Below are 10,251 nucleotides of genomic sequence, written 5' to 3'. Positions count from 1 at the left end.
CCACCTCCCCTGGCCGCTCCCTCTTTTGTCCTACTGCCCTGACAGTAAAGGGGCCCCCCCCCCCGCCCTCCTCTGCCTGCGATATTTAGCTTAAATCTGCTTTGCTGCAGTTTAAACTCACTGCTTTGTCCTGCCCTCTGTGGCCAATGAGGACAGTTTTTGTTCTTCTTTATGGCAGCTTTTCAAATATTTGAAAATTGTCAGAATGTGACCTGGATATTTTTTTCTAGATTTATCCTTTAACCTTTTGGCTGTAGTGCTATTGGGTTCACTAAGATGTGACATCCATTTATGGTGATGGGTTCAGACTGGAAATGGCAGATCTGAGTGGCAGTGACCTTGGCCAGTCTCTTGACTCTTGAGCCTTAGCTTCACCGTCTATAAAACAGACTAGTAGGGCTTTTTCAACTTTTGCAAAGTGCTTTGTGTCCAAGGTATGAAAAAAAATATTATGTAGTGTCATGTATCAATTCCATTTGTTTTAATATTACTGTACAAAAAAAGCTTGGACAAGTGTGTGGTGATTTATTTTAGTATGGTCTCTAGGAAAAATCAAGGTTATACAAAAGTTATACAAGGTTATGCTAAACTGCCAGTTGAGGTTTTTTCATTAACTGGGTACTTTGTTGTTCTGTCATATGTCTTTTCAGCATAATCTCTTGCTATTTATGCAAATTCCTAATCTGTACATTAGGGCTAAATCTGATTTACTCCAGTACAGAACATATTAATTTTAAATTGCCATCCCAATATAGCTTGGCTTTCTCTAATCTTGTAAGGTTAATAGTTTGATCTAAATTGGCTGTATCAATGACCTGTGTCTGCAGTGCCTGAAGATACCAACCATATGAATGCTGCTGTTTCAGTAATTGATCTGTTAGCCTCACATCTAACCTAGACAGCACAAGTATTTGAGGTTAAATAGACTATAGCTGGGCTTGCCTTTGCAGAGAAATAATTCAGAATAATTATTCTGGTTTAGTTCCCCATGTAGATGTTTTTATTTCAGAAAAAAATTGCTGCTTTTCTCCATAAATCAGTTAAGCCCTAAGCTTGTATGCACTTTTTCTGTGAGCATCACTTTTTCTTCCAGACTCCTCCTCCTTTTCATGTCCTTGTTGTGACATGGTATCTAGCAGAATTCACAGATTCATTGGAATCCGACAAGGCAGCACCATTAGCGCTTTTGCTGTGGTCTTGAACTTGCAACATCTAGCATGTCAGTTGTGTACCTTAACACCCATGCCACCCCAGCCCCTCTTCCCAAATGAGAGCGTAAATATGTATTGTTCAATCTAAAATACTTTCATTCTACATTAAACGTGCAACCAGTTTTTTTTATTCTGGAGTCCATTCCCTGTGTTGATAGAACCTTAGAACTAACATTTGCTACTTTTCAAACTTTCTAAATAATTCAGAGCATGTTTGTTTAACAAAAAATCTTTCTTGCCAGTCTGTATATGGCCTAAGTAAGCTCTTTTTGCCTGTGTGTGGCTGCATTAGCATGACTTCTTAAAAAAAAAAAAAAAAAAAAGTTAACTCCATCACCAGCCTTCCACTCAAGAAGTACTTAGTGATAACTAACCAAATTACTTGGTTTCATTCTGTTTTAGGGTTACAGTGATTTTTAGTTCACTCTAACCCATTGCAGGAGCATGCAGCTGTAGCAGTTGCTGCTCGGGCATGTGCATCCAGTACAGTAACTCCACTTTGACTGCTCAAATGGCTGAAAGTTTGTGTCTATTTACATCCTTAAATGTATATATCCTAAAGCAGTGGTTTTCAACCTTGTTAGATTCAAGGCATTCCTTGGAAGATGACAGTTTTTAGCTTTCACTCATTTCTAGACTACAGAAAAATAATAGAGCATTCTTTTATTGCAAAGAACTTGGAAAGGCCACATCAGGTCAGAACAGTTTTGACACTCGGTTCCTTTTTGAAATATGCGGGTTTATCGTGTCAGTCATGCATAGTTCTTCGTCTCTGCTTTGGCTGTGTTTTCAAATGTAAACTCTAATAAAAATGGAGGTGCTGGAGGGATCGAGCTTTGACTCAGAACGTTGCTTGTGGTTCTACAGTAGTGTAGTGTGTTGTCACCTACTGCACATGGACTGTCACTCTAGTCATAATGCAGTTCATTTAATCACAAATGCTACAGAGGATACTGGTCCCTAGAATTCAGGGGCTTCTGGTCTGAATACTGACTGAGGTTGAAAGATGACCTGGTAGGGTTTTTTTGAATAACTGGGCACGTCTGCATGCACCACTCTGCTGGTATGTGTTTAGAAGCCTTTAAGTCCCGCTCACAGTTTTATTTCCTACAAGTCTGTAAACAACGAAGCTGATTTTCCCCCGCTTCTGTTTTGTTGCCAACCTGTTTTGATTCTAGTGATGGCACTTAAGTGATCTCTCCATCCTGGGTCTTATCTTCACTATAGTCTTAATTCAGCAAATCACCACAAAATCTACTAAATCTTATGGTAACCCCCAACTCAGTAGACTAGGAACAAATTGAAGTCAGCTAGTCAGAGTTGGACATCAGGTGCCCAACACAATGTGTCATTGGCCAGGCTATAGATCAGGCTTGGACAAAATATGGCCCACGGACAAATGCGGCCTGCCAGTTACTTTCATCCAGCCCACGGGCACCCACCAATTAACTGTACTCCATGAGGGTGGGAGGCATCCAGGTATACATCCCACCCCCAACATACCCTATTGCATCTTGCTCCCACTCATGGGCGGAAGGGCCCAGCCCAGCTACCAGCATCTTCTGGGCAGGGCAGGGCTGTTGCTGCTCCAGCTGGCCCCAGGGGGCCTGCTTGGCTTCCCCAGTGTCCCACCTGCTCTGGGCACCAGGTTGGGAAGTGGCAGGGGTGGGGGCAGCTGCAGCTGGGTGGGGCTGGGACTGGTAGTGGCACTGAGTTGGCTGGGTAGGGTATGGGTGTGAGGGAGGATGTGGGGAACCCCCATACATTCACCTCTCCCCCCACCATGGCACACAGCCCCTGCTGCTGGCTGGGGTGCTTGTGCCCTGTACAGGTGCTGGCACTCAGCAGTGTGCAGCTCCAGCCAACACTGGACATGGGGGCGAGGAACACACCCTGCCCAGCCCACCCTTATCCAGCCCCACACTGGAGCTGGCTGCCTTCCCTGGCTGCGCAGGTCCCAGGACTCCACTGGAAGTGGAGGGCAGCTGTGGACTCTGCTTCCCTGTGGAGTCCTGGGATCTGTGCAGCCGGGGCAGGGAAGGCAGCCAGCTCCAGTGCAGGAGCTGCATGCACGTTGTGCAGAGCCCTTACAATAGAGGCACTGGGCAGGGCGCGCTTCTTACCCCCATATGCAGTGCTGGCTGAAGCCGCGCGCTGTCAGCACCTGCGTAGGGCAGTGGAGGCTGCACACCATGTGGGGGAGTGTGTGGGGATCCCCACACCCCCCACACCCTACTTCCATAATGCCCCCACATATACACATACCCCACAACATACTCTATGCCCCCCATACATAGCCATACCCCCTCAGAAGCCCCCCACACATGCACCTCCCCACTACCTGTCATATATGCACCCCCATACCTCCCATACACAATATACAAGAGTAAGACTTTATTTTTGAGTTATGCATTCCCCTGTATATACAGTACACAAACACAAATCATGACATGACAAATATTTTTTTGTTATAAAATTAAAATGTTATAGTAGGTGTTTGACTGTTAGTGTATGATTTCTTTTCTTCTGGTTCCAAGATGGCAATTCTCCTCTCCAAAAGGAGTATTTCCAGGGGGCAAGAGGAGGAACTTCCAGTGGCAAAGGTCGGGGGTTAGGGGTAGGACTTCTGGTCCCAATATGGCAACCAGGGGATGGGACAACTGTCAAGGGGTGGGGCTACCCATGCAGCCCTCGACAGCTCACCAAAACTCATTAAGTAGCCCTCCTGCCAAAATAAGTGTCCGCCCTGCTATAGAGGGAGTGAAGGTTTTTAAAGTAACAAATATAAGCAGAAAACAAAGAGAACTCCCTCTAAGCTTTCTCTGTGTATCATAAAGAAGTAGGAAAGGGCATGCTTGTGTGCAGCTGCCCACTGCCCCCCGTCTCTTCCACCTGCCCTGTACTGGGGTGATCCCAGTCTCTGGAGGACATGGGAGGCTATTCCACAGATCTACTCTTGTCCTCAGGAGTTAAGGCAGGGGAAGGTGCACAGATATTCATTCTCCTAGGAGTGATTTCTACCTGATTGTATTCGGGTCACTTTTCTTCCATAGTGGCCATTTTTGCTCCAAGTTGGAAAAGGTGGAGTGCTTGCACACTTGTGGATTCTGGAAGCTGTAATTCTTCCAGTAGAAACTGAATGTCAGTACATGGGCTAAGTGAGGTCTTTGTCCGTGTGTGGCTACAGTGGTACAGTGGTATGCCTTGTTAACTTTTTTTTTTTTTAAATGTCTCCAGGTAGTAGCAGCTTTGTTTTCCCCTCTCTGGTCAAGCTTGCATACTTGCTTCTAAATTTAACACCCCTCTCTCCCAGGCAAAAACAAAAGAAAGCTGTGGATGACTTAAGAAATTCTGTGTACTTGATTTTTGTGGGGCACCTGAAAAGTGGGGATCAGGTTAAGTGTCCTTGCAGGGCTTGTCTGATGAGGTTTTTCAGCAAACATTTCTGCCGGGTATGGTGGCATCCTGTTCTCTGACCTTACACAGCGTGAGGAATGGTATGCTCTGGCACAGTTCCTCAGACAGCCCTGTGTTATCTCCTCCGAGCTGGGAGTTGAGGCTTTGTCACTTGTGCTTTGTTAAATGTGTATCTTTTGAAGCTGAAGCCAATTTTTCAGAAATGGAGGGGTAACAGCATGTTCATGCCCACCTTTGGGCAGATTGACAGGCTACCCAATGTATTGCATGCCCATACTGAATAATGCCAGAAGGAAGCCCTTTTTTGTAATTTAATATAATAGAAGTATAGGCTGGTGCCCCAAGCACAACTTAATGCAACAGCTTTCCTTTTTTGACTGTGTGAAAGTGTGTTGTGACAGAAATGAGGTAGAAGAGCTGCTTTTGATGCATTTTGCATTTCTATCGCCCTCCTTGGATTTCCTTCAGACCTCTCAAGCAGTAACAAGTTAAGTCTTGTAACTGCTTCGTTAGTGCACTAGTATAATTAATGTAGTTCATTTGTATGGGGATTGGGCTACATAGGCAAGGGTAGCAGGCAGGATACCAGAATGCAAGTTTAGTGCTCACTAACTACTCTGCAGTAACTTCCTGTGTGCATTTTCTCTGTGTACACTAGAAGAGTCCGCATGGGGAACTACTATGGGATAGCTCGTGCATTGTAAATTTGAATTCTAGCTTAACTGCATGTTATCCTTGGCAAAGCCTAGAAGTTCAGCCTTCATCTATTTAGCCAGAACTTGAGAGAATATGTACTATAACAAAATAGTGTGATGATGGGCCAGTTATTCCAAAAAGAGAAGATAAATGCTGTGACAATATTATGATGAATAGTGCCTGTATTTCCTGTAAATCCTTGGGCAAATCGGGGGAAGCCTGCAAAATTAACCATCTCTAAATGTGGGGTTTTTATGTTGAACAAATGTTGCATTTACTTGTTACATTTCCTTTATTACATGTACTTTATTTAAACTGGCTTTCAGGCATTCTCACTTGAGGTCTGAAGGTGTAAAGAAGGCTTAATTGTGGGCTAAGAACAAAAATTCCCTTTTGCTATTCAGAAGCTGAAAGCTTTTGGAGCTGCTACCAATGTTATCCCTAAACAATACTACTACCGCTGCAAGCTGCGTGCATCTGTCTTAATGTGCATTTAGCTAACCATCTGCAGAAGAGAAATGTTATTTTTGGAAATATATAATTTACAAGAAACAAATATTCTCACCTGCCTGTTACTGTGCAAATACATATGTTTCTGTGATAGCTTGGTTTGTGGAGGCTGCTGCTGTTGCTTCTCTTATTAGCCATGCTTTCTTTGTCATTTACCCATTCTGTGGTATTTCTGATGCTTAGTTTCATTCAGCTGCTGCTGTTTAAAAACTGTAATAAATCACAGCCAAAAGAGTAGGAACCTGAGGTGTCAGCCCTGCAGCAAGAGTTGTTTTGGCACCACCTATATCCCTTAAACCTAACAGTAACCATATAGTCCTTTCTGTGTGTGGCTGTCCCTGCATCGTGACTGCAGGGTTCCTTCCATCATTATCATGGCTTAATTCAAAAGCATTAGCACGTGCACAAGAGAGCATTTATACAGTGTCTGTCTGTGTTCAGAAAAATCTGTTGTATGCTCTTTTCCCCCCTTCTCCTTACACACATTTAATTGGCTGTGTGCATTTCATTGGCTTGAATGTGGGGGAGGGTTGCTGTTTGAAACGTGCTTCTAAGCAGCAGAAGAAAGGATAAGGAATGGCGATGTTGCAGCGGAACTACAATCTTTCATTCTGGAACTCCCTGCGGTCTGCGCAAGCTCACTCAGCAAACCTGTCTGAGAGATGCCGTGCCTTTGATTTAGCGCTCATTGATTCATTGTGGTAATCTAATGCTGAATGAGAGACTTGCTGAGTTGATACATTTTAGGCTTTGCTTAAAATGCTTACATGGTTTTCACGCAGCTGTCTACAGCTGTGGAAGTAAACTGGTGTATTCAGATGACACTTCGGGAAGAAGCTTCCTTTTGAGCCATCAATGTGTTTTGTGTTTTTTCTTCTGTTTTTTAATAGGCTGGTCCAGGGACCGTCAACATGGCTTCAGGTGTTCAGGATTTTAACAGGACAGAGTCTGATAGACTAAATGAGATCAAAGGTCACCTGGAAATCGCCTTACTGGAAAAACACTTTCTACGTAAGTATGAAAAATGCTTTATGGAAAGGGGGTGTCTGAGGCTATTGAAATCTGACTTGATGTGTGCTGGTGTGGGGGGTGGGAATACCATGTGCATCTGTATATATGCATATATACTGTGTGTGGTGCAGTCTTTGGAAAAGAGACGGGTTTAAAACCAGTTCTGGTATAATTTGACTTTTAAAATAAAAGAAGTATTGCATTTAAACATGCCATGCAGTGTATGAAGATTGTGAAGCTCGTGTATTTTAACATCTAAAGGAAGCCCTTTTTTATTTCCTTACCTGGTAATTTAATTGTGAGAAGGGAGAAAAAAGGAAATACTGTCTGTCTGTTGTTCATCCCCATTCAAGCGATTAGATCAAAGCATATGCACAGGAAATGCTCAATATGTCAAATGTCTTGTACATGCTTTTCCCCTTTTTAATTATACAGCTATTATTGCTAAATGGAGAAATCAGCGGTCTGTGCAATGTCTGCAAAGTAAATATAGAAATGGCAGAATTCCTATTTGTATGTAGAGGTTATCATATTGAGAAATGCGAAAGCTTCAGGATCCTGAAGTGGTACTTCTACATTTGTAACAGATTGGCTGGGTAGTTAAACTGATATGTTAGGACAAATGAATTGTTTACCTTTTCACTGTTGTCAATGTAACTAATGTTCAGATATGTTAGTATAAGGATGAATGGGCTCTGCCTGCTGACCTGATACATAACCACCCACTCATATTTTTATATTATTTTCTAGTCAGAGGACTTCCCTGAATTTATGCTGTAGTTTGAACTGTGATTAGAGGTATAGGAAAATATCAAGTCTTGAATTAAACATTTCCAATGATTTAGAAGCTACCGGAGCCCTTAAGTTATTAAAGTGGCTAATTAACGCTAACTGCCTTTACATTACAGAATTGCATAATTTGGCTGTTTGCTTCTGGTTTGGAGACTGTCTAGATCAACTATGTTCTAACTCAGTTTACTGTTTTTTTGCTTCTTATTTCTTCTGTTGTAAAGAGACAGGATTACGATTGATGAAATTCACAGCTATTGCTTTCTGGTTGATGGAGCATTGAGCTTGAGGATTATGTTAGGATTAGTGCTTCGGGGCAGGAGATGCAGGTGATGGAAATCCCTTTGTCCGTTTTCTGGTTGGACTGCCAAGTGAAGCCTTGCTGAAATAACACTGATAAAATTTTGTCTTGACTGGGGATGAATCCAGCCTACTGTGGGTACAATTTGGGAGATGGATGCTGAGCTCCAGTGGTAGTGAATACATACAGTGAGTATTTTAGTTGAGTTGCTGGCGTGGTCAGTGGTGCTGTTTGGTGCTATTGTTCCAGCTCAGTTCTAGGGTATTTTTGGTTTAGTTTCCTAGCTTATTTCTGTTTCCTGTCCCCTTCCATGGATCTTCCTAGATAAACCAAGGCTAAATGTTTTTGTATATGTAGAAGCATCAGTGCCCTGTGTGAGCATCCCATAGTATTAGCTGTGTTTTCAGGTTTTCTTCATATGGTGGTGCCTGCTGAATGGAACATGGTTTAAAATATGCAGTCTGTTTTGCCAAACTCACACTTCCAAGTTAGATTTCAAAGTGGAAGAGGACAGTTGAGTGATGATTTAGAGAAAGGGGAAGAAGAGGCATGTCACTCTGCTGGGTCTGCAAAATTTTATATATAAAATTATATATATGGAATACGGAATATTTTCCAAATATTTTATATTTGGAAAATATAAATATGGAATATTTTACATAGCGTTGCATCAGCATCTACATGCATAAATCTTTTCAGAACAAATGAAGTTGAGTTGCTACTTTGATAGAATTGGAAAACTGGTGGATGAAGGGAGTATAATCTATGCTGCAGTATTTGGATTTACTAAAGGATTTGATAGTGTATCAGGCTGGAAAATTGCACTGATTTCAATAGGAAGTCTGTCATGGTTGAAAAGACTCAAACAAAAGGATTGGCAGTATATCCATTTGAGTGGGATTATCTAGGGGCTAGAGTACAGACTGGCAAGAGTCTAATATTTTTGTTTATGATCTTGAAGAGGAAGTAAACCACATGTTGAGACATCCACATCCATTTTTTTTTTTTAATAGTTATACCGTCTTGTGCAGGCTTGGTACTCTTTCTCTCTCCTGTTGCCTCCCAGCTCCTTTTCTTTTGATTTGCATGTTCAACGCAGTGCAGTGAATCCTGGTTTTGATGCCTCTTGGCGCTACTGAAACACGGGTATGAGGCTGGTTTCAGATGATGTCTCTAAGAGCTTCAGATACAAAACTTGCAACTAAAATGGGTGAAGGGGGAAGAGAAAGCCCAGGAAATAACCTGCTTCTGTCACCTACCTCAGTGAAGGTGCCACACGGGAGTGGAAAGCTGGTTCTGTCATGGCATTTCTGAAGCATAATCTCCCTCCGGATTGGGGCGTAGCAGGTCGGCAGAAGTACTTCTGGCTCCTGTGAGGGGTCTCTAGGAAGAGTCGAAGGCACGCTGGAGAGGCAAACACCGGAGTGGATCAGCGGGCAGTCAGAGATGGGGCAGCTGATCCGGCTGTGCTGCGCAGTGTTTGGAGGAGTGCTGCTTCCCAAGAGCAGCCTGTGCGGGGAAGCTGTGACTAGCAGTGGTGGTTCTGGTGAGGAAAACTGTAAAGAAACCAGACCCAGATCAGAAACGTCTAGGGAGGACGTTGACATGGGGACGAGCCTGGGTTGTGGGCCACCAGCCTCGCTGGGCTCTCTGTCTTTGTAGGAATGAAGGAAGGGCAGGAGTGGATTGTGCCCCAGGATTGCAAAACCCGCTGGAAGAGGGCCTAGGGATAGCAAGGGGTGGCAGCTGACCAAGAAGGGCCCCTTGATGACATGATGAGGAGCAGTAAAGGGCCAGAGGGCCGACTGAACCCCCCCAGGTGGCTGGGACTAATGCTATAAATGGACTAAAGATAGCAAAGTCTCAACCAAGGGGCAACTGCCCCAAGGGGGTACCTTGGAGCATACAGCAGTGGCAGCTGGCATTCAGCTGCGGGGAACTGGGTCCCAGTAATACGAGATCAAGTCATGGCAAGTGAGAAGGAACAGCTACCAGGATACCTGGGTGACACTGCCAGTGAGTAGGCCATCAGCCGGGAGGGAATGTAGGCTTTACAATATATACGGACAACGGCTAGCAAGTGCCAAAAACTGCAATGTTTCACATGAAAAGTGTTGTGGTTTGTTTGTTTTTCTTATTTAAATCCTGAATTGGAGAAGTCTAAAAACCTATTGTTGAATGTTCAACCTTGGCTTGGGGTAAGAGTCTATCTGGGGTTGGGTGCGGAGTGCAACTAAAAAAACTTTCTGCCTCTTTGCTTTTCAGTGATCTCTCAGGGTAACTTAAACAGCCCTGAGTGAATCCTCAATTGTGGGA

The 10,251-nt window shown here is 43.6% G+C and overlaps 1 protein-coding gene across 1 annotated transcript in view; it reads left to right on the top strand.

The window, feature by feature from the left end:
- The window catches only part of GRAMD4 (GRAM domain containing 4), an 85,190-nt gene that overhangs the window by 13,721 nt on the left and 61,218 nt on the right, over positions 1–10,251 (top strand). Inside the window, exon 2 of the mRNA XM_019509365.1 lies at positions 6,725–6,845. Within this exon, the coding sequence (XP_019364910.1) occupies positions 6,725–6,845 (121 nt within the window). The remainder of the gene's footprint in view (positions 1–6,724; positions 6,846–10,251) is intronic.

Source organism: Gavialis gangeticus, unplaced genomic scaffold (assembly GCF_001723915.1).
Source record: "Gavialis gangeticus isolate Ggan-Ray unplaced genomic scaffold, GavGan_comp1, whole genome shotgun sequence".
Classification (NCBI taxonomy): Eukaryota; Metazoa; Chordata; order Crocodylia; family Gavialidae; genus Gavialis; species Gavialis gangeticus.
Note: the sequence above shows the minus strand (reverse complement) of the source record. Positions and strands in the feature narration are given on the sequence as shown.